Below are 24744 nucleotides of genomic sequence, written 5' to 3'. Positions count from 1 at the left end.
ATTATTATTATAATACCATATACCATGAGAGACACAAAAAGCAAAGCAAAACCTACAAAACTCCACTACCAAAAAGTTTGCTAGGGCTGAAGAGGTGGCTCAGTAAGTAGTTAAGAGCACGGGCTGCTCTTCCTGAGGACTGTGGTTCAATTCCCAGCACCCACCCAGCAACTCACACCTGTCTGCAACTCCAGTTCCAGGGCTTCTGACAACCCTCTCCCAGACATACATGCAAGCAAACATCAATGCACATAAAAATAAAAATAAATAAATAAATAAATAAAGACAGTTTAAGGTAAAGGGAGCAGCCAGAGTTTAGAGATGGATAGAGGGCCAGACAGTGGAGGGCCTGAGATGTCCTGTTAGACAGAGGAACTTATCTTGCAGCCACTGGTGTGGGAGGCAAGTATGCAGCTGCCCATCTGTATAAGTGGGGGATTGGCTCCTGGATGCTCAAGTGTTTTTGTATTAACTGATACATTATTGGCATATCATCTCCACACAGCCTGCCACAGGCTTCTGTCATCTTCACATCCCTGTAATATCTACCTCATACAATGCCAGCACTATGTAAGGTTATCAAACTGTGCCCCTTAGACAGAGTCAGTGTGTGCTCAGCACAGACGTGCACTTCTCCAAACTTAACTTTTGAGCTTTGGTTGGTTGAATTGCAGATGCAGATCCTGTGGGCAAGGAGTCCCCTGTGCTCTTGGAAGCCTTCCTTGCCTGCCATTCTTTGGCTATCCCAGGCCCTAAGCTAAAAACTCAGACACGTCCAGCCTAAAATGCCATTGATATCTGCTTACCAATCTGCTAGATGAATTCAAATGCACTCATTCCCCCCTCAGACAGAAGCAAGAAACCCATCCTAGCTCTACACACTGTCTTCTGAGGTTTTTACTACATGCCTTCTCTCCTACTAGCAGGCTTTTAATGAACACATGCTTCTTCATTTATCATTGTTCTGAGATCCAGCCATGTGGATGCTCACAGCTCTCACTCTTAGAGATGCAGAGATCCTGTTTGCCTCAAAGAGTAAAGTGAAGAGCAACCAAGAGAGACTCCTAAGGTCATGCATGCCCAGAGTGCCCCACACAAGAACACACATGTGTTGGGATCAAAGGACAACTTCTATGGGTTGTCTCTCTCCTTCCACCACTGAGCTCTTAATATCAAGAGGTTGTCAGGCTCCCTCAGCAAGTGCTGGCCCATGAGCCATCTTGCCAGCCTGGCCTTGATTGCTAATTTGACTTAGACTCATCTAAAACCCCACCTCTGGGTGACTGTGAGGACATTTCCAGAAAAGATTAACTGGAGGAGAGGAGTTACCCTCAGAATGGGCAGCCCAGCATAGGGAGAGCATGGACGGAGCAGCGCGGCCTTCTTGCCTCATCGCCCCTTACATATAAAGGCCATTGTGTACAACCCTTCCCTCAGGAGCTCTGGGTGGGCTTCTGTGTTTTCCTCAGACAGCAAGGGGGTCAGGGCTACACACATTATTCCTTAGCCAATCCTAAGAGAGCCAGTACCCCACACACACCCTGACAGCTGAGAAGGAATTCAATGATATCAGTGAGAACACAGAAGAGAACTGGGTTAGTTACTTTTCTATTACTGTGATAAAAGCACCATGACCAAAGCACCTTGTAGACAGTTCGTCGGAGCTTATGGTCCATCACTATCACCATATGGTGAAGTGTGGCATCAGGCAGGCATGGCAGCAGGGACAGCTGATAGCTCGCATCCAGAAGCACAAGCACTGAGCAGAAAGAACGAACTGGGAATGGCATGTTGCTTTTGAAACCTTAAGACCTGCTCCCATGGACATACTTCCTCCAGCAAGGCCACTCCTCCTGATCCTACCCAAACATCGCCACAGACCGGAGACCAAGTATTCAAATGCTCAGACCTACGGAGTATAGTCAAACAGCCAAAAACAAAACCAAAAACCCCCCACCTTCTCCACACTGACCTTATACCACCAAATCCTCCAGGGAGGAAAATCAATATTCACCACCTGAAGCCCTTTAAAGGATAATAACAACTGCAGCTGCAGGAAGAACAGCCGCAGCACCGATGCGACAAGGAACTGCATTGCCTTCTAAATTCTTAGCAAAGATTGTTCCTAAGTCTCAGGGAGTCAAGTTAAAGTGTTGTACACTCCACTAGCAGTGTAATTATCTACTGAACTTAACCCGCACGGCACATACCGTAGAGATCTGGATTGCTGCGGACGTACAGCCTCACAAAGTTCTTTCCAGGAACCGGCAGCAAAGACCCTTTTATTCTGTCAAAGACCTGCAAGGAAACACAGCAGGAATTCTACTCGAGGTTCATTTTCCTTAGGGTTTAATCTGTCCAACTACCTCAAAACTTAAGGTGGGCTATGTGAGCTTTTATAGCGGTGTTTGACATGCAGCAAGCCTATGTGCTTGAGGAAGACCACTTCTAGTACCGGTGCTCTAACATGATGGCTGCTGCATCCTGGCAGAAACAAGTCCCCACTGTGGAAAATCAGGGTTGAAGCTGGTTCACAGACCTGGTAAGTGTCCACATCAAAGAAGGTCTGATAGTATTCGAACGTCCAGAAGGGAGAGCTTTTCTTCTGACCGGCAAGCAACTGAGGGGAAGTGAAAACACGATGAGCTCCAGACTTCCCAATTTCTTCTTTTTAATTATTTATTTGTTTACACACATGGGTACTTTGTCTGCATGTATGTCTGCATACCAGAAGAGGACTTCAGATCTCATGGGACTATTATTATACGTGGCTGTGAGCTTCCATGTGGGTGCTAGGAACTGAACTCAAGACCTCTGGAAGAACAAGCCAGTGCTCTTAACCACTGAGCCATCTCTCCAGTCCCCTGACTTCCCAACTTCTTGAGACACCAAAATGCAAAAATGCTACTCCTCGGTGACTAAGGGCAATCATCCCAGCCCACTCCCAGCCTGACCGAGAAATGAGCATGAGTAAGGAGCGGGGAGAGTTAGTATTGCCAGCCCTCAGGCTGAGAAGAACTGAAAACGAGTTCTCCCCCAGGGAGTGAAGGAAGCAAGCATTAGGCTGAACAGAACAGGGAACTGTTACTCCCTACAACCAAGTCAAACGGAACAGGATTACAGCAGGCTGTCACATGTCTGCTCAAACGGCCAAGACACAAGACCACTTGTCACCGGCTGGGACCAAAATGGTCAGCTAAGGTGACTGTTATTGTCCTTTCCTACATTATACTGGCATTTCCATACCATCAGCCCTACAAAATTGCCTGTTCCTTTGAGTATCTGAGGCCATGACACATCTCAAAGAACCCACATGTCTTACCTAGGCTTCTATTGCTGTGATAGCCCCTTCTACCATATTTTTGGAGACAAGGTCTCTCAATGAAGCTGGAGCTGGTGGACTAGCTAGACAGGCTGGCCAGCAAGCCCCGGTGCTCCCCTCTCCACATCCTCGGGGTGCACTACCACATGCAGCTGTTTATGTGGTGCTGGGGTGCTGGGGATCTAAGGGGGTCCTCCCTCAGGATTGCCTGCCAGGCACTTTTACTTACTTACTTACTTATTTATTTATTTGTTTGTTTGTTTGTTTATTTATTTATTTTTGGTTTTTCGAGACAGGGTTTCTATCCCAGGCTGGTCTCGAACATAGAAATCACAGAAATCCACCTGCCTCTGCCTCCCAAGTGCTGGAATTAAAGGCATGTACCACCACTGCCCGGCTTCCTGGCAAGCACTTTAACAACTGGCCATCTCCGTAAAATGGAAAAGTTTTTTTGTTTTGGTTTTGGTTTTGGTTTTTGGAGACAGGGTTTCTCTGTGTAGCCCTGGCTGACCTGGTACTCACTGTGTAATTTTATCTATCTGGTTTCATACCTTTTAAAGTATATATTCAGACGTATATGTCTGTAATCTCATTGTGTAATCCCAGCACTCTAGTCCCAGATGAAGGCGGGAAGATCAGAGGTTCAAGGTCATCACTGGTTACAGGTAAAAAATGTGAGGTCAGCCTGGGCTAGTGAAACCCTGTCTCCAATAAACAAAGAAACAAGCAAATAAAATGGGGCCCAAGAGGTGGCTCAGGAGTTAAGAGCACTTTATACTTGACAGCACCCTGTCAAGTAATTCACACCAGCCTGTTACTCCAGCCCCAGGGGACCCAATGTCCTCCACAGACACAAAACACACACATATACAAAAATTAAACAGCACAAATAATAAACTCATCTCACCTTAGTTAGTAGGAAAGAGAATATTTGGGGTAAGAAAAGATAAAGTTAGAATGTACCCTAAAGTAAAGGATTATCCCCAAAAAGAAATGAAGAGTAAAGACTAAGACAGTATGTCACAGTGATCTTATGGGCAGCTGTATAAAAACTGGTTTATGCTTGGGATCAAGTTGACTCTAGGGGCTGGAGAGATGGCTCAGTGGTTAAGAGCACTGACTGTTCTTCCAGAGGTCCTGAATTCATATCCCTGAATTCATATCCCAGCAACCACATGATGGCTCACAACCACCTGTAATGGGATCTGATGCCCTCTTCTGGTGTGTTTGAAGACAGCTATAGTGTACTCACATACATAAAATAAATAAATATATCTTTTAAAAAATTGACTCTAATTAGAAGGTTATTGAGGACTGAAGAGATGACTCAACAGGTACAAGTACTGGATCCTCTTGCAGAGACCTGGGTTCGATTCCCAGCACCCACATAGTGGTTCATAACTCCAGTTCCAAGAAATCTGGCACCCTACTCTGACACCAGGTACATAACATGCCAAAAAGAAAAAAAAAAGAAAGAAAGAAAGAAAGAAAGAAAGAAAGAAAGAAAAATCCACCCATATACCTAAAAGTAATTTTAAAAAATTAAAGGTTGTTGAAACTATTTCCCAACAAATAAGATACATTTTTTTTTTAAAGGAATAGATTTTCTTAAACTACTGCTCTACTCTTGTAACAGTTACTCAAAATTGGCTACAGGACGATTCTGTGCTTTAAGAAACAATTGTTTATGTTTTTCTGATTTTGGAGGGGGGCACTCCCAATTACTGGGGAATTTAGTCTTAGCACAGTCAATATTTATTTAACTATTTTTCCTGAAGCCTTTAAAATAAGCACTGTAGGGCCAGCAAGAGTGTAGCTGACAATGATGCTTACCACAGAGCCTGATGACCTGCGTTTGATCCCAGGGACCCATGTGGTTGAAGAGAACTGACTCCCACAGGTTGTCTGCTGACCTCCAAATGCACCATGTCACATGCACATCCAAACACAAATAAGGTAATGCTAAAGTCTGGCTATATATGAGCACATATGCAAAAATCAAGGCATGTAGGTTTAAAATACACAAAGTAATCTACAGGTATTCTTGCTTCTACAAGTCACATTAAATCCAGGCCTCTGACGTACAGCACAGCCAACGCACCTTTGCATCTGTATTCAGTGCATTCAGACAGAAAGTAATCAGACAAATGTCAGACAGGATAATCTTCATCAGCCCTGCCATCCAAATCCGCTCTGGATCTTGATGCTCCAACTTGTTTGTTTCTATTCCAAGCCCATCTGCTCCAGAGCCCCTGAGTGCCAACCCTAGTGCCCAGTGTGCCTCCATTTCTCCTCTGACAGCAGGAGGAAAGAAACCATCATGAAAGGCTAGAGAGATGGCTCAGCGGTTAAGAGTACTGACTGCTATTCTGAAAGTCCTGAGTTCAAATCCCAGCAACCACATAGTGGCTCACAACCACCCATAATGAGATCTGACTCCCTCTTCTGGAGTGGCCGAAGACAGCTACAGTGTACTTATATATAATAAGTAAATAAATCTTAAAAAAAAAAAAAAAAGAATATCTCACCAGATAGTGGTGGCACATGCCTTTGATCCCAGTGCTCAGGAGAGAGAGGCAGAGAGAGGCAGGCAGATTCCTGAGTTCAAAGCCAGCCTGAGCTACATAGTGAATTCCAGGACAACAGACATGGCTACACAGAGAAACTCTGTCTGGAGAGCACACACGAGCGTACACACACACACACACACACACACACACACACACACACACAGAGCTTAAGACAAAGGCTAGTAAAGTTCTACTTAAAAAGTCTGACTTGCATTTACTGCTTTAATAAAGTAAGTGTTTCACTATTGTATATCTTTGGGCATCTGGCAGACATCAGTCTGTGGTCATTGAGGTTTTTTTTTTGTTTGTTTGTTTGGTTGGTTAGTTTTGTTTTTGGAGACAGGGTTTCTCTGTGTAGCCTTGGCTATCCTGGAACTCACTCTGTAGACTAAGCTGGCCTCGAACTCAGAAATCCGCCTGCCTCTGCCTCCCAAGTGCTAGGATTAAAGACATGCGCCACCACCGCCTGGCGGTCATTGTTTTTTTAATTAATTCATTTATATACCAGTGCTCTGTCTGCATGTAAATCTGCATGTCAGAAGAGGACACCAGATCCCATTATATATGTTTGTGAGCCACCACGTAGGTACTGGGAATTGAACTCAGGACCTCTGGAAGAGCAGCCAGTGCTCTTAACCACTGAGCCATCTTTCTAGCACCTGTGGTCACTGTTGATGCTTCCAGAACTGTCTAAAACTATGCTTTGATTTTTCTGTGGTGGGGGTGGGGGTGATGCAGTTAATACATATGGACCTAACACCCTGTCTAGACAAAGAGTCTAAATTTTACTTCAAATGTAAAAAAATGAAGCCAGGTCTTACTTATATAGCTCATGCCTATAATTCCAGTACTCATGAGGTGGAGGTGTCACAAGGATCGCTGTGAGTTTGAGGTGAGCCTCAAAAACAAAACACAAAAAATTAAAAATAGCCAGGCGGGAGTGGCACACGCCTTTAATCCCAGCACTTGGGAGGCAGAGGCAGGCGGATTTCCGAGTTTGAGGCCAGCCTGGTCTACAGAGTGAGTACCAGGACAGCTGGGGCTACAGAGAGAAACCCTGTCTCGAAAAACCAAAAAAAAAAAAAATTAAAAATAAATGCAAGCCAGGCTTGGTGCCACACACCTGTAATCCCAGCGCCTAGGAGGTGAAAGCCTAGACTCCAACTAACTTTGCCTTCTTTGTTATTTAATATACTTATGTTCCCCAGTGTGCAAAGCTTCTAAAATGCAGAGCTCAGGGTTGCATGCTACCAAGCAGGTGTCCTCCAAGCCGCAACTATTAGAGGTGCTGGCTCAGGCTCCTGTCTGTGTCCTCTTAATTGCATAATAACTATCATCCACGAGTGAAGATAATTAGTCCTGCCCAGCACTTGACACTCCAGGAAGGAAGTGGCATCTGATAATGTCGCTTGGACATTAGTCACCTGGAAGCGCGTCTGTAAACAGGAGCAAAGGGTAGCAGGCATTCTCTTTGCTTTTGGTTTCATTTTTTTATTTTTATTTTTTGTTTGTTTTACTTTTTTTGAGACAGGGTCTTGGTATGTAGCCCAGGCTGGCCTTGAACTTTAGATTCTCTTGCCTATACCTTCTAGTGCTGGAAGTGCTGGGGTGACAATAAGTCCCACCATGCCTAGCTATGCAATTTATTTATGTCATTAATATTTCATAATTTAATAAAAGTAAGCTCTTAATGAATTATAGGGCCAGGCATGGTGACACACTCCTGCAATTCTAAAACACAGACGGAAGAGTCAGGAGGATCAGAAGTTTGAAGACAGCCCCACTACACAGTGAGTTCAAAGTCCATCTGAGTGACAGGTGACACCGTCTTAAAACAAAAGCTGTTTATATTTATGCATTTATTTTGTGCACGGCTGTGTCTGGAGGTCAGAGGACAGCTTTGTGGAGTTGCTTTTCTCCTTTCCTTCTAGCTCTACATGGATTCGAGGGTTATACTCAGGTTACCTGGCTTGTGGAGCCATACTGATAGTCCATTTTTAAAAAATTTATTTTTTTAAAATGATGAGGGCCTTAATCCCAGCTCTCAGGAGGCAGCAGCAGCTAGATTTGAATTTGAGGCCAGATTGGTCTACAGAGCAAGTTCCAGAACATCCTGGGCTACACAGAAAAACCCTGTCTCAAACTCTCCCAATCTCTCTCCTCTCTTTCTCTCTTTCTCTCTCTCTCTCTCTCTCTCTCTCTCTCTCTTTCTTTCTCTCTCTCTCTTTCTCTCACACACACACACACACATACACACACAATAATAATAATAATAATAATATAATAATAATAATAGGAGTTTAATTAATTAAATGATGACATGTGAACACTTTAATAACATTCCTCTCAGAGACCCATCTTGGCTAGACTAAGGCTCCACTTCTTACCTTGTTCTGTGTTATGATGGCCACAAAGTGAACAAAATTAAGCCCAGTTAAAATTCTGTCCAGCTGGGTAAAGACGTACGCAGCTGGGTAAAGATCACTCAGGAAGATCGCAGCAAATTCAAAGCCAGCTTGGTCTGCACAGTGAATTCCAGACTAATCAGGCCCACAAAGCAAGGTCTGTCTCAAAAACCAAACCAAACCAAACCAAACCAAGCCAAGCGAAACCAAGCCAAACCAAATTCTATCCAAAAGGTTATAATTTTGTGCCATAGATTTTACAGTCTTAAATGGAGAAGTTATCTGGCTTCTCTTTATATCTCAAGGTTTCCCCCAGATCCATAAAAATCACAAAAATTAAAATGAAAACCCACTACACCCCTTCCTCCTCTTACGTGGAGGAAGTGACCCACGTACTCAACACACAAAGCTTGTAAGCACTGCCAGGAAAGACAGAGGACTGCTCGGAAAAGCCAATATTCCGTGCTTGGCCTCTACAGTCAGTCAACATCCAGAAGATGAGGGGACCCCTACAAAAGGAGCAGCCCCAGCAGATCACCAGGCCTCTGGTCAGGGAGGTTGTAGCTATTTGAGGCTGGCCTCTAACCAGGATGCATTCTACAATGAGAGTCACTGGAAAGGGAATGCCCCCATGTTTCCAAGGAAAGCCATGTGGTCATGAGACTCTGAATATGTCCTAGCAGAACAGCAAAAGACAAAGATTAAAAGAACTTCCCACAACCGCTAAGGGGTCTCAACCAACCTTAACACTAGAGAGGAAAAGGACATCGTAGGCCACCTTCACAAGCTGAGACACAGGAAGGCACAGTCAAAGGATGTAAAACTTAGCAACATTTTAAATCAATAAGGAAAAAAAAATCTAATAGAGACTGATTTCAACCATGTGTTAAACACATGGTCACAATCCATGGCTGTCCAATTAAATCAAGCTGTATTTGGGGTGCACCCAAGACTGGCCAGCCAGCTGTCTTACCCTAAGTCGCACTTGACAGAGCAGCCCCTGCTGGCCCCTTGAAGTCCCTTTTATAGGAGAGATGATAAGGTGTTTGTTCAGACGGGCCAGAGTATTGGCTGTTGTCCATTGATAGAGAGATGCAATGTAAAGAAAGGAACAAGGGTAGCGCTATGCATCATGGAAATGGGTTGGAAGCAGTTTACACTAGATCTAAGAAACAAGAACTTATTCTTAATTTCAAAGGGAAACCTTAACTTGCAAGGACTTAACACAGGACAACAGGCAGTTATTCTTAACCGTCTTAACTGCAGACAGAACCCTTAACCTGAAAGGTACATTTTTTTTCCTGTTTAGGTCTCCCATTTAACTTGCAATGGGTGTTGTTCCTGTTTTGTTCTTTTTTTTGTTTTCTTTAATCTTTTTTATAAATAAGTACACTGTAGAACTTCAGACGCACCAGAAGAGGGCGTCAGATCTCATTATGGGTGGTTGTGAGCTACCATGTGGTTGCTGGGATTTGAACTCAGGACCTTCAGAAGAGCAGTCAGTGCTCTTACCCACTGAGCCATCTCACCAGCCCCTCCTGTTTTGTTCTCACTCATGCGAGCCCATGCCCGGGACTAAGGAGGCAGAGGCAGACAGATCTCCAAGTTGCAGGCCAGCCTGGTCTACAAAGAGAGTTCCAAACCAACCAGGGCTATCTCTATAGACCCTGTCTCAAAAGAGTAAATTAAAATGAAATGAGACAAAATGGGCTCAGAGTGATGTCAGCTGTTTATTAGAGGATCTGCTCGAAAAGGACACCAGTGGTTCCAGTGGTCAGTGAGAAAAGCTGACTGATTCCAGCAGGCCCTTGTCACCGTTCTGTGACTTTAGTCCACAGCCATGCAACACTAAGATTCCCAGTTCTACCGGCTCTTCCAGAGTTTGACTACCAGCTCTTCTTAGCAAATTGCCAGTGTGATTTTAACTATCTGGAGCCAAGAATTACAAAGGTCTTTAAGTCTATAGAGTAGGGTCCAAACTTTAGGGTCTGGTCCCATAATAGAACAAGATGGAACAAGATGTAGAACCCTCAGCTCCTCCAGCACCATGTCTGCCTGCTACCACCATGCCTTCTGCCATGATGATAATGGACTGAACCTCAGAACCAGTAAGCCAGCCCCAATTAAATGTTCTCCTTTATAAGGGTTGACTTATGCCTCACTATTTGATGGTCAGTGGTCACAGGTTGGACAGAAGCATAAAAATCTTCATTTGGCTTTCTGTCCAGCTGAATTCTTTTCTGTGCTCTGCCCTGGGACTAAATTATCTGGTTCTTTTTTTTTTTTTTTTTTTTTTTTTTTTTTTTTTTTTTTTTTTTTTTTTTTTTTTTTTTTTTTTACTTTTTAGATTTTTAAAATTTCATTTTTACTTATGTGTATGTATCTGTACGTGCCTGCACATGCATGCAGGTACCCACAGAGACCAGAAGATGTTGGATCTCTCAGCTGAAATTAAAGGTAGTTCTGGGTCCCCTGATACGTCAACAAAACTCTAGTCCTCTTGCACAGCAAGTGCTCTTAACCACTAAGCCATCTTCTCCAGCCGACTTGGTTGTTATATTTTCAGTTGTGAGCCTAGGTGTCTTAGCTAGGATCTCCAATGCTGTAAAGAGACACCATGACCAAGTCAACCCTTATAAAGGAGAACATTTAATTGGGGCTGGCTTATTGGTTCTGAGGTTCAGTCCATTATCATCATGGCAGCAAGCAGAGAAGCCTCAGAAACCTTTTAAGAACAGATGGAAACTAAGAGGAGAGGTGAGACAGGGAACTGCAAGTAGCCTACAAGCAAGAAAATGAAAATAGGACTAGGAAGCTATGGGCAAACTGGTTAAGACTAGTCAGTCACTACTCACGTGACACTCATTCTGACCAAGGACAGTTCTGCCCTTAGCCTTTGTTAGTTGTGTTCCTATTTGTTTGAGATAGAGTCTCACTATGTGGTCCAGGCTGGCCTTGAACTCTCAATCACCCTATCTTGTCCTCGGGAATGCCTTGATGTCAGGTGTATGCAACCATGCAGGCCTCTGAGAGCTTTGTTACATGACTATGGTAAAGCATCTTAAGAGCCTTGTCGGGGCTGGAGAGTTGACTCAGCAGTTAAGAGCACTGACTGCTCTTCCAGAGGTCCTGAGTTCAAATTCCAGCAACCACATGGTGGCTCACAACCATCTGAAATGGGATCGGATGCCCTCGTCTTGTATGTCTGAAGACAGGTATAGTATAGTTGTATACATAAACTAAATATTAAAAAAAAAAAAAAGAGCCTTGGCAGCGGAGCTGTACTGTACGTCCAAGCAGGTGTTGAACCATGAGTTCCTGTCCTTTCCTGGAGAACACATACATTCAAATCCATCCCCTGTGGATGAGATGTAGCCCCGGTGCTCCTGGCCACTCTCCTTGGAGGGCAGCCTGCTGCTCACTTCTCTAACCCCAGTGTTCTGCAGGCTTCTGGATGTCTTTTCTGTAAGAGACTCACTTTCCCTTCACTGCAGGATGAATCAGTATCTGATTCCTATCCTGGTGACAAAGGACGCACACAGCTAGTGATGGTGCCCCAGAGGTTGCACAGTGAAGCCAGCACTGCACACTGAGTGAGTGCTCCTCTCGTGGGCTGTGGATATAATTCAACGCATGGAATACTGAAGAAATACTACTCCCCACACACCCCAACCGAGTGCTCAGGGTCACAAAGACCCACTTGATTTAGACACCACCCCATCAGACAGAGGCCTCTGTGTCTCCCTGTGGAGCTCCTGCTTTCTCCTTCACCTACACCACTTCCCAAGTCCTACTGAGTCCGCTCCCATTGCTTCTAGTCAAGACCGTTTTGCTTGGCGCTGTCTGGCCTTCTGGCCTCTACTCTGTCTTCCTCCAACTTATACTTAAGGCCACCCAATCTAAACAATGTTTAAGCTTATCTAGATACATGGCTTAAACCTTTCACCGGCCCCTGATGCTTTTCAGAATGCACAAGAACTAACTGAATTCACTAGGTCCCCGCCTGTCCGTAGTCTTACCTGCTTCACTTACCCTTCGCTGCAGTACAAAAGGAGATGTGGCTGTTCCTGTCTGCACCAAGCTCTTTCACGCCTCTGTGGCTTTACCAAGGTCCTTCCCCTTGCCTCCATCACCCTTGCTGATCTCCCCAGGCCATCTTTCCCCCTTGCAGCAAACTCAGCCAGGCGTCACTGCCTGGAGGAACTCTTCCCTAACCTCCCCTCTGCTTCCCAAACACCACCCAAAGTGACGTCATGGGTCCTGTGTCTTGGTGTCACCACTGCCTGGCACTGCACCAGACATGTACCAAATGAGTAAGTGTGTGGACTCTAAGCGCTGAGAAAAGTCAAAGGGACAGAAACTGGAGGCCTAGTCCAAACCTCGGTCTCATCAGAGTCATTGTTCCCCAGCAGCTCCTCGTCCTCTTCTCTCCCCAAGCTCCCGGGGGGTCTGGGTTGGTGGCTGAAAGATACACTGGGGTCCTCGATGTTTATCGTGGTAGCATCTGGGTTTGCTGCTAACAGTGTGGCTCCATCACCAAATTCTGGAATGAAGCGAAACACAAAGGCTTGCCAACCCTCCCACACCAGTAGCTGGATGCTTCTCGCCATAAGCTCTGGTGCTAGAGATGTAGCTCGGTGCTAGAGCACAAGCCCAGCATGCTTAAGGACCTGGCTCCCAGTCCCCACGCTGCTTATTACCTCGGCTCTGCCATGAACCTTATCAACAACAACAAGCAGCACGAGGCTTTGGAAACAATCTCCACACCAGGGAGGCTGAAGCGGGAGGGTTGTACATCGAGGAGGGGAGCCAGGAGGATTATGTAAATAGTCTTTAGTAGGATACCTGATCTATCTGAACATCCCTGATTCAGGTGAGTCCTCATCACCATGGACACCACACGAGGACCAAAGAGCAAAGTGGAAATAACAGAATAAGAATCACTCAGCTCCACCACAGGAAGGCAAGTGCTAGGAGCTTCCTTTCTTTGCACAGTGAGGTTCGTGCCAGTGATGATCACTTCCTCATAAAACAAACACTTCCCTCCGCTGAGAGGGTACCAGGTCCTGCTCCTGGGTGTGCTCACATCTAACAAACAATTCTAGAACCTGCTTTGTCTACTGGTGACTGTATAGAAACAATGACTTTTGTACTGTAATCGTTTTTGAAGTACACAGAGATGACAGCGTACACAAAGCTTTTCGTGGAGGGACTATGGGGAAGAACATGCTATGACATATACATATGAAGATGCCATGGTGAACCAGTTATTTTCCATGCTAACCTGAAAAATAGATAAACAAACAAGCAGAGAGAGAGAGAATAAAAGGAAGAAAAATAAAAGAGTATGAGGGCTCCAGTCTTAAGACAGCCACTAATTGGGGCTGGAGAGATGGCTCAGCCGTTAAGAGCACTGACTGCTCTTCCAAAGGTCCTGAGTTCAAATCCCAACAACCACATGGTGGCTCACAACCATCCGTAATGAGATCTATTGCCCTCTTCTGGGGTGTCTGAAGACAGCTACAGTGAACTTACATATAATAAATGTGTATGTGTGCATGTGTGTATGTGTACGTGTGTGTGTACATGTGTGTGCATGCTCATGTGTGTGTCTCCATATGTGTATGTGTGCATATGTATATGTGTACGTGTGTGTACATGCTCATGTGTCTCTGTGTATGTGTGTATATGTGTGTATGTATGTGTGCACGTGTGTATGTGTGCATGTGTGTATGTGTACATGTGTGTGCATGCTCATGTGTGTGTCTCCATGTGTGCATGCATGTGTATATGTGTACGTGTGTGTGTACATGCTCATGTGTGTCTCTATGTGTGTGTATGTGTGTATGTATGTGTGCACGTGTGTATGTGTGCGTGTGTGTATATGTGTACTTGTGTGTGCATGCTCATGTGTGTGTTTCTATGTGTGTGTGTGTGCATACTCATGTATGTGTCTCCGTGTGTGTGTGTGTGTGTGTGTGTGTGTGTGTGTGTGTGTGTGTGTGTTTGTGTGCCTGTGCATGTATATGTGTATGGTGTGTAATCATCTGCACATGTATGCTTGCATATCTATGGAGGAAGGCTGGGACTGACATCAGGCATCTTCCTCCATCACTCTCTGAGGCAGACACTCTTACTATAAACCCAGAGTTTGTCAATCGGGCTAGTCCAGCTGGCTGGGAATTCTCTCTGTCTCTCTAGTCCTGGGATTACAGGCAGCCTGCATCCCATCCCCACATCCTTTATGTAGCTCTCGAATTAGCATGGCAAGTGCTTTATCCACTGAGTCATCTCCCCAGCCCTAGGACAGAGTTTTAAGGCTCCTGGGCTATACTGTTAAATAGCATCCAGAAGAACTTTCCTCATTAACTTCCACCAGCAGGGATGGAGACTGTCTCTGAGCATCCCAACGCTTTGATTGGCTGTGTTAAAGAAAACTCAGGGCAACACTGAACATTTTCTTCTTCATTTTCCATTGAGACGGAATCTCACTACTTAGCCCAGGCTGGTCTTGAACCTGAGATCCTCACGCCTCTGCTCCTCCAGTGCCGAGGTTACAGGTAGGCAGTGCCACACCTAGCTTACCTCTGAACCTCTGAAGACCTGAGAAAGCACCAGAAGCCATGGCTATAACACACACTGTAACTCACGGGTTCCAGCAGTGGGGTGGGGCTTAGCTCAGCTCTCTCTTTAGTGCCCCACAGGTCCAGGAATACTTTATGCAGAAAATCAAAGCAACAAGGTTGAAGAAACAGGCTGCTGTGTAACAACTACGAGAGCCTTGTGGCCAATCTTTGGAGTTTAACAGCATGAGATCACCTTCCGTTTCAGTTAAGACTCCAATCATATGCCAGGCCTGGTGGCCCACACCTTTAATCCTAGCACTTGAGAGGCAGAGATAGGTGTGGATCTCTGAGTTCAAGGCCAGACTCAACTACAGAGCGAGTTCCAGGACAGCTAGGGCTACATGGAGAAACCCTGTCTTAAAAAGCCAAAAATAGCTTGGTAGTGGCACACGCCTTTAGTCCCAGCCTGGGACTGAGTTCGAGGCCAGCCTGATCTACAGAGTGAGTTCCAGGACAGCCAGGGAAATTATTCCATGTCTTTGAATCTGATTCTTCACCTAAACAAGGCAGACAATACCTTCCCCACAGAGACCTTGGGAGATGATTGGTAGACAGGGCACTGACATTTAAAAGATGGTCACAATGCTGTCAAAGGGAACCACATGAAAGAAGACACACTTAAGTCATACGTATTTCAAAAAGCACCACTTTGCTAGGGAAAAGGCGTACCAGGAAGAGGAGGAGGAGGAACAGAGAATCACTGTGCCAGCATGAGGTCAGGGAGGTGCTGCATTGCTAGGGTCAGGAACTACTTCTGAGAAAAATGGCCATAGGTGCTACACAAAGGGCTGAGAAGGACCCAGGGGCAGAGCAGGAAGTGTGTGCACGCTGGCAGACATGGATAGCACCATTAGGAGTGTATCTCTTCTGACAGTAACGTTCTCTGCCTCTGCGTCCTGGCCTATCTGAAGCTGTCTCTTACATCCACCTTTTCCTAGCCCAGTGATTTCTTCCAGAGGGCACCTGAACTCCACGTTCTCATCTACCATCTTCCTCAGGACAGCCTTCCAGGCCACCCCAGGGACCATGTGCTCTTCTCTGAAGCCAAAGTCCTTAACACCATTTTACAGCCCCATGTTCATCATTACCTGCCTCCTCTCAAGTCGCCGACGACCTCTGCTATGATCTGGAGAGAAGAAAAATGTAAACCATCTTCCTGCCGCCACCCAACCGTCTTGGCACATACAGCCCACAATTCTTGCAGCTCCTTGCACTGTGCTTTTAGATAGCACAGTCAAGAAAGGGCTCTTCCTCTGAAGAAAGATCTGAAGAAAGACAACTTGGAATTGGAAAACAGGGCAAAAGCCCTAAGCTGGGTCTCTGTGAGTCACAAGCCCTGTGAGGCAGGCAAGAGTGGGAAAGGCCATGAGCTACGAAAGGACAGGAAATGAGAGCAGAGGCAGTGGGCCCTGGTTATCCAGGCTTTCACTCCCAGTGAGATGGGAAGCAAGTGCCAGCGGAAGGCGGGGTTTTAATTTAGGTGACAGTGGTGAAGACGACCTTGTATCTTATGAGACAGTGAGAGGAGGTGAGGAACAGGCAGGTGCTTAGTTTATTATTATTTGTGTGTATGTGTGGGGGTGGGGACTATATGGCTGCCTGTGTGTAGTGCCCTTGGAGACCAGAAGGGGCAACAGATCCCCTGAACTGGATTTACAGGCAGCTGGGAGCCACCTGATGGGGATGGGTACTGAGAATCTGCACTTGGAAAGCTTCCCCAGTGCAAGTGCTCCATGGGTGGTCTGAAACAAGACGGAGAACTGTGCTGTGACAGTATTCGCACAAGAAGTTATTTCTATTTTAACATCAAATCTCCCTCAGACGGTGGAGAGTCTGTGATGTCACACTGCCCGGGTTCCAGTCCTAGCTGACTGATTCATTAACTGTGTGACTCTTAGGCAGATAGCTTGATTTTTTGTTTCTTCTGTGCTTCTGTTTTCTTACGCAGAATGATTACTTTATAAAGCCCCACCTGAGAAGGATTTCATGTAATGGATTTACAATGGTATCTGCACAGCCAGTACTTAGAAAACACGAGGCGACTGCTGATGCCTAGTTTACCATGCCTGCTGCCCACTGGAAGAGTTTTGTGAGAAAGATAAGCAAACTAGAAAAGCCTGGGTGTGCCCAGCCAACAGCCTCTTACCAAGATGTTGGAAATAAAATCCTTTAAGGTCTGTGGCAGTAATAAAATCTGTAGCTGTGGTAAAGGAAGCTGCAATTACAAGATAAAGGTGGGGACGCGCCGGCCGTGCCATACCTTCAAACCGCAAGTCATCCACGGCTGCCATTCAGCCAGAGGCTCTTCTCCCAACGGTGAGGAAGAAGATTCTCAGGGCTCTAAAACAGAGAAATAAGGAAGCTTAGGGAAATGGAACAACCTGCAAAAAGAATTCACAGTACAAGAATTTTTAAGAGCCAGCTGTGGCCAGGCAGTGGTGGCCCACGCCTTTAATCCCAGCGCTTGGGAGGCAGAGGCAGGCGGATTGCTGAGTTCAAGCCCAGCCTGGTCTACAGAGTTCCAGGACAGCCAGGGCTGCAGAGAGAAACCCTGTCTCGTAAAAACAAAACAAAACAAACAAACAAAGAAAAAAGAGCCAGCTGTGGTGGTAGCACACACCTTTAACCCCAACACTGTGGAAGCAGAGGCAGGTAGATCTCTGAGTTTAAGGGTAGCCTGCTCTGCATAGTAAGACCTTGTCTCAGAAATTAAAAAACGAGTCGGGCGGTGGTGGCGCACGCCTTTAATCCCAGCACTTGGGAGGCAGAGGCAGGAGGACTTCTGAGTTCGAGGCCAGCCTGGTCCACAGAGTGAGTTCCAGGACAGCCAGGGCTACACAGAGAAACCATGTCTCGAAAAAAACAAAAAAAAAAAAAACAAAAAAAAAGAAAGAAAGAAATTAAAAAACGATCATTACATTTCTTTATCTTCTGTGGCTATGGGTGTCAGTTCTTTCCTTCCACCATGAGGGACCCAGAATGGAACTCTGACCATGCTTGGGGACACGTGCCTTTACCTGTGAGCCATCTCCCCTGCACAAATACTTGCCTACTCTTTCAGTGGGGATTGATAGTGTATATAACTATCACAGGTCATGCAACGTGTGACTTTATATAGCTCAGGAAGAGAGCGTGTGTAGAGCTAAGCAGTCTCTCTGAGTTAACGAAGAGGAGTGAGCCAGAGAATAAAGCAACTGAGCCTGGGAATAGAGTATGTGGCGTGGCAGGTGAGAACTAAAAACACAGGAAAGTCTAGAAGCACTCAAGACTCTGTGAGTGCTTCTAGTGGGTGTCCAGCCCAGCCTGTGATCAGGACATCTGTGAGCAGAATCCACCCAATGCAGGGAAGAACCATCCAGAGCAACACTGAACAGCCTATAAAGGAACAGAAAGCGGCTGCGGTAGCTCATTTGAATGCTTGCCTAGCATGCACAAAGTCCTGGGTTCAATACTCAGGACCTGCAAAATCTGGTGCATGCCTGCAATCCCAGCACCTAGGAGATGGAAGCAGGAGCCTGAGGAAGTTTAAGGTTCTCCTAGGCTACCTGGTGAGCTCCAGACCATGAGTTAGAAGAGGGCCCGTGTCAACAAAAAGAGACTGGCTGCAGGGGGACACTCGTCGCCGCGTGAGTGTTTAGGGGCAACCTGTGCAACCTGGAGATGGAAGAAAATGGAAGGGGAGCCTAGGATTTGGGAGAGTTAATAGGGAATACACTCCAGTGCAGGCAGTTTAAGGTCCCAGACCCTGGGGTCAGACAGACCTGGGTTTGAGTCCCGATTCGTGGCTTCTCTCCTGTGTGTGCGCTCCTCGAGGCTTCCTCATCTGTAAAATGGGTTCATGACGGTGTCTAGACCATTCTATAAGGTAGTACGTGTAAGGCGCTTAGCGAAGAACCAAGCAATTAGTAGCGCTTGACTGTTAGCAACCATGCAGTCAGGGACCCGGGGAAGCACAGACAGGGTTTAGTGGGGGGAGTGCTTGAGCAGCAGAGGCCCGGGAGGGTAGGAGATTCCCCAATTGGCCCAGAAGCCCTGACGCCCTCACCTCGCAGGGAGAGGGTCCAGCTGTCCAGGGAAGGTTGGGGTCTGGGATGCTCAGCCCCGGTAGCTGGTCAGCCCGGTCCCGGAAGCCGGAGATCCGGGGGAGGGCGTTGGATTTCTCCGCCTCCTCCGGGCAGAGCACCGCCCCATCTCTTAAAGCAAACGCGATTACCCAGCGATGACTCCTAAGACACCGAAGACTCCGGGGCTGAAGAACTCAGAGCCGCGTCCCGCCCCTCTCCGTGGACTTAAAGAGACAGGCGAAGTTTACTCATTTTTATACGTTTTTCTTATACAAATAGAAAAGTGAAAAATAATTGAGAAAAAGAAAATAGGTCACCAAGTCCTGGTTTCTCTGGCCATGAAAACTTAGGCAGAGAGGAAGGCTCCATAGCAGATGGCTTGTGAATAAAAGGAGTCCTTCTATCACTCACTGTTCACAGAGGGCTGCCCCTCAGCTGTACCACCTAGGTGTCTGACAGTCACCTCGAACACAGCAGGACTCAGCAACATTCCACCTTGTGGCCTGCTTCCTGCCTGGGCCTGGTTAAAGCCTCTCCAGGCTTGGGAAACTGCCTCCTCCATCTTTTTCTCTGGGACTCCTGTTGCTCTATTAATCCCCTGGTCTCCCCCCTGCTTTGGCAATGCTTACCTGAATTCTGCTTGCTCATCTTTGCCAGCCTGTGGACACTTTGACCTGGAATAATTCTAGTCTCTGGGTGGCCAGTACCAGCCAAGCAGTAGCACACAATCACTGTTCACAGTATTCTACCGGGGACTGAAAGAGTCCATAGACAGTGCTTGGTGTCTGGAAGCAGGGTAAACAACAGACACTTGATTCACAGCTCATACAAGGAGACCAGAGTCTTTAGCCTCACCCACAGGGTACCTCCCATTTGACTTCTAACATACTCTGAATACTAATCATGATTGATAATGTTTTTCTTTTCTTATTTTAAAAATTTATTTATTTATTTTACGTATGTGAGTACACTGTTGCTGTCTTCAGACATACCAGACAAGGGCATCAGATCCCATTACAGATGGTTGTGAGCCACCATGTGGTTGCTGGAAATTGAACTCTGAACCTCTGGAAGAGTAGTCAGTGTTCTTAACTGCTGAGCCATCTCTCCAGCCAGCTAATATTTTTCAAACTGTCAAGCAGTCAGGTATAATCACACATGTCAGTCATTTAACTCACATGAAGGGACTTTGTCTATGTAGGACCTCCGACTCTCAGAACAATGCTGCCGACCTGAAGGGCCCACCCTTGTGTAAAGGATAAACTGGGCTTAGAGTGTTCGCCGAGCACTTTTGGTGAATATCTGGAATGAGCATCAGCTTGTGAATTCATCCACAGGTCATGGGACTTTACTTAAACCACCTAGGACCCAGGCTGGTGCACCCCCAGCTGTGCAGAGGAGAGGGTAGTTAATGCCTCGTGGGCAAATCCCTGACCAATGGAGTCAACAGTTGGTGAACCCATGCATCTCCCCTCACACAGATACCTACAGATGCTCTCTGCAGCATCAGACGGAAGTTCTGAGCGGCCAAATCCCCTGGTGATGCATACCTGAGGTGGCTGGCCTCTCTTCCCTGACTTACACTACCCCCTCCTCATCTAGTCCTTGGACTCACATTACCCACATGAGAGCACACACTAAGGCGTGTGGGCACCAAGCATAGGCGCAGTCGAGTGTGTATTGGGGGCTGGTAAATGCGTGTGGGTACAAGCGTTCACAGCTAGGTCAAACTTTTCTCTACTAGCCACTCGTATAGCACCTTCTGACTCTGTTCCAGTTTGTTTTCTATTTCTGTGATAAATACCATGACCAAAGCAACTTGGAAGGGAAAGGGTTGACCTGGCTTGCATGCCCCAGTCATAGTCCATTACTGAGGGAAGTCAGGGCAGAACTATGGAGGGATGCTGCTTACTGGCTTGCTCACATGGTTTCCTCAGCTTAACCTTCTCATACCACCCAGTACCACCTACCCGGGGTGGCACAACCATAGTGGGCTAGGCCCAACCACATCAATCATCAATCAAGAAAATGCCCTACCAACTCGCCTGTGGGCAACCTGATGGGGCAAATGCTCACTTAGGGTTCTCTCCCACCAGGTGACTCTAGCTTGTGCCAAGTTGACAAAAATACCAACCAGCACAGGTCCTACGAACACTAGTCAGTAGGGAAGAAACTCTGAGGTCAGTACTCGCTTGATTTCTCCATGTCCTATGACCCTATGTGTGGTAGCTTCAGCGGAAGGTCTTATCATCTGTCTCTGGCCGGTAACCATGAGCAATGACAATGGCTTGGCTTGTCCTGAGGGGTCTATGGTGACTCTACCTTGAATAATTGGAAAGTCAATATCCCACAGCTGGCACTGGGACAGAATTGGACATCTGACATCGTCTATCATTTCCCACCTTATTCTTTTAAGAACTGGTTTCTCACTGAACTAGAAACTCATTATTTTGGCTACACCGGCTAGAAAGCTCCTGGGCAGCTTAACTCCACCCTACCCCCAATGCTGGGGTTACAGGCACACATAACCATACCCATATATATATATATATATATATATATATATATATATATATACACATATATACGTATATATGTATATATATGTATATATGTATATATATGTGTATATATATATATATATACTGGAGTTTTGAACTCAGGTCACCATGCTTGCAGAGCAAGTGCTATGACCCACCAAGCCATCCCTCAGCCCCAGTACAGGTATTTGGAGCCAGCGCACCCACAAGTCAGAAAGCAGCAATAGCCCCATGGCTAGTGATCAGGTATGTGGGACAAGGTGGATGCAGGCTGGCAGCATCAAGATTCTTAACTATGGCTGACTGGGAAGAGATGCACATCGAAGATAAGTTGCTGAGGCTCTGGAAGAGTAAGAGATCTCTGCTGACGATGACTAAGAAACAGACCAGCTTTGTGGCTCTTGCTGCTTGAGACAGGATCTTGCTCTGTAGACCACCCTGACCTTGCATTCATAAAGATACCCCTGCATCTTCCCCACAAAGTGCTGGGATTAAAGTGTCTGATACCATGCTTAGCCTGTAGGCTACCTTTTCTTAACTTCATTGGAAGCCCCCAGGAAAGGGTCAGAGCAGCCAGCTGTCATCTTAAGGTACATCGTGGACACCGCAGAGCCTCTGCAGAAGCTTTGAAGGAGACCTGTTCTAGGTTTTTTTCAAGGGAAAGCTGCCTGAAAATCAGTTTATTGGTAAGAGAGCCAAGTGTCAAAGAATCTCTCAGCTTCCTCCATCAGAGTTCAGCACAGTCAGGGGAAGTAGAAGCCTGAGAATCACATAGGAGAAGTGGAAACCTGAGAACTGGATGTAGCATTTAGGTAGAAAAGCCATACACAACTGACTCCCCCACTCCCACAAAGACAGAAGCATTTTTTTTTCTGTTGCCCGAGAGAAAAATCTCCCCTTGCTTACAGTTGCTATAACCTTTTGTAGCAACGAATACCCAAGAAAAACAATTTAAAAGGGGCAAGGTTTGTGTAAGCTCATGGTTCCAAGGGTTCAGTGTTATAGGATATTTGACCACATTGTGAACTCCAAGATTGTGAACTGTAAAACCCTTCTCTTGATGTGGTGTGGCTCAGCCCTAGCACATACCTTTAACCCAAGAGCTTTCTGTAAACAGGATTAAATAAAGTCAACCATAGGACAAGAGGCAGGCCAAGCAACAAGTTGACATGGAGTGAACACAGGAAAATGCAGGAAAGAAAAAGGAGAGTCTCTGAGCTGAAGGGTATTTAAGACATCGTGGAGAAGGGGCTTTTTCCTTCTAGGATGTCAGTGAAGTAGGAAAGTCAGCTGGGTGCTTTCTCACCCCAACATCTGGCTCCTGAATCTTCATTGGTAAATTTTTTTTTTTTTTTTTTTTTTTGAGACAGGGTTTCTCTGTGTAGCCTTGGCTGTCCTGGAACTCACTCTGTAGACCAGGCTGGCCTCGAACTCAGAAATCCACCTGCCTCTGCCTCCCAAGTGCTGGGATTAAAGGTGTGCGCCACCACTGCCTGGCAAAAAAAAAAAAAATTTTTTTTTTTTAAAGATTTATTTATTCTATGCATATGAGTACACACTGTAGCTGTACAGATAGTTGTGAGCCTCCATCTGGTTGTTGGGAATTGACTTTTACGATCTCTGCTTGTTCCAGTCAACCCTGCTCACTCTGGCCCAAAGATTTATTTATTATTATAAATAAGAACACTGTAGCTGTCTTCAGATGCACCAGAAAAGGGTGTCAGATCACAGATGGTTGCTGGGATCCGAACTTTGGAAGAGCAGTCAGTGCTCTTACCGGCTGAGCCATCTCACCAACCCCCATTGGTAAAATTTAACAGCTGGGATTTTTGTTTTTAAAACAACAGTTCAAGCCGGGCAGTGGTGGAGCACGCCTTTAATCCCAGCACTTGGGAGGCAGAGGCAGGTGGATTTCTGAGTTCGTGAGGCCAGCCTGGTCTACAGAGTGAGTTCCAGGACACCCAGGGCTACACAGAGAAACTCTGTCTCGAAAAAACCAAGAAACCAAACCAAACCAAAACAACCAACAAAACCTTATTTCAGACTAAGGTTAACTGGATCGGTTCCTTTGAGTCTAAAACAACGTGAAATATCACAGTGGCAGGAGCAGGCAGCTGCTCACCTCGTAGCACTCAGGAAGTAGACAGGGACAGACAGGAAGAAGCAAGATGCTCTTGAGAGGTGTGCCCCCAGTGATCCGCTTCCTCCGAAGTCTCTCCTATCTCCCAATAATGCCATTGGATTATGATCCATCCTCGGATGGATCTGTTGATAAAACCAGAGTCATGATCGAGTCCTGTCCATAAAGCCCCATGAACTAGCAATCTTAAACTTTAACCCATAATGCCTCTGGGGGACTTCAGATTCAAAGCCTGACAAGTAGTAATTTTTTTTCATCATTATTTCAGACGAAGGGACCAAGATAGTAGGAAAGAACTAATGACAGAGACATCTGACCTTGGGTCTACTCGGAAGTCAGTCACAGAAAGAGCCAGCCTTGCAGAATTGTGTGATGACTTGTTGAAGGCACAGCTAAGGCACATTTGAAGAGTCAATGTGATGACAACCCTGTCCTCCATCATGACACGCACATCAAACCAAGGGCTTACCGATTACAATGGGCTTTGTTGTAAATATGTAGTGTTCACGGCTCTGTAAGCCACAGGGTAGTGCTTTTTATCATTTTCAGCCTATGCATGGAATTTATGTCCTTCCCCAGGTTGAAGTTCCTCTCTGCAGGAAATCCTGGTTCCTAGGAAGAGGTCAGGGGAGAAAGGGACCAATTTTACTCCCTAACTATTTCCATTAGATTGGAGGCTGTAACTATCTCTTGACATTTTTGGTTCCTCCCTCCAGTGCTCCAGTGCACTACAAGAAGGCTGTGTGGTAAGGATAATCAATCAGCCATGAATGCTTTTAAAAGTTGGGAGAAGGTATGGTGGCCCACATCTGTAATCCCAATATTCAGGAAGCTGAGGCAGGAGGATTGCTGTGAGTTGAAAGGCAGCCTAAGCTACACAGAACAGAGACAAAAGGGAGTTCCCGGGACATCTCCTGGGACTTGCACACCTAGCAATAAGGATAAGCAGGCAGCTTATGCTACTACATTCTGGCAAGGGCATCTAAGGACTGAGTCACTCGGGGAGAGCTTTCTTGTGGGAAGCCCTGCTGTGCTCTCGGAGATTCTCAAACCGAAACTACAAGTTGACAGCTAGTC

At 46.1% G+C, this 24744-nt stretch overlaps 1 protein-coding gene across 6 annotated transcripts in view; it reads right to left on the bottom strand.

Annotated features, from left to right (window-relative positions):
* Window positions 1-24326, bottom strand: part of Yipf1 (Yip1 domain family member 1) — a 46026-nt gene extending 21700 nt beyond the window's left edge. Inside the window, exons 1-6 of one of the 6 annotated variants that reach the window (XM_031378084.1) lie at window positions 24137-24326; window positions 23650-23792; window positions 17184-17263; window positions 12677-12840; window positions 2540-2620; window positions 2211-2298 (exon numbers count right to left, since the gene is read on the bottom strand). In XM_031378084.1, coding sequence (XP_031233944.1) covers window positions 2211-2298; window positions 2540-2620; window positions 12677-12840; window positions 17184-17214 — 364 coding nt within the window. In that variant the 5' untranslated portion in view covers window positions 17215-17263; window positions 23650-23792; window positions 24137-24326. Of the gene's footprint in view, window positions 1-2210; window positions 2299-2539; window positions 2621-12676; window positions 12841-17183; window positions 17264-18684; window positions 18782-18968; window positions 19991-23649; window positions 24111-24136 lie in introns of those variants that run through there. The other 5 variants (XM_031378081.1, XM_031378080.1, XM_031378082.1 and 2 more) reach the window with 5 other exon arrangements.
* Window positions 24327-24744: the final 418 nt, after the last annotated feature.

This window comes from Mastomys coucha, unplaced genomic scaffold (assembly GCF_008632895.1).
Source record: "Mastomys coucha isolate ucsf_1 unplaced genomic scaffold, UCSF_Mcou_1 pScaffold18, whole genome shotgun sequence".
In the NCBI taxonomy this organism is placed as follows: Eukaryota; Metazoa; Chordata; class Mammalia; order Rodentia; family Muridae; genus Mastomys; species Mastomys coucha.
This window is presented reverse-complemented; position numbering and strand designations above follow the sequence as displayed.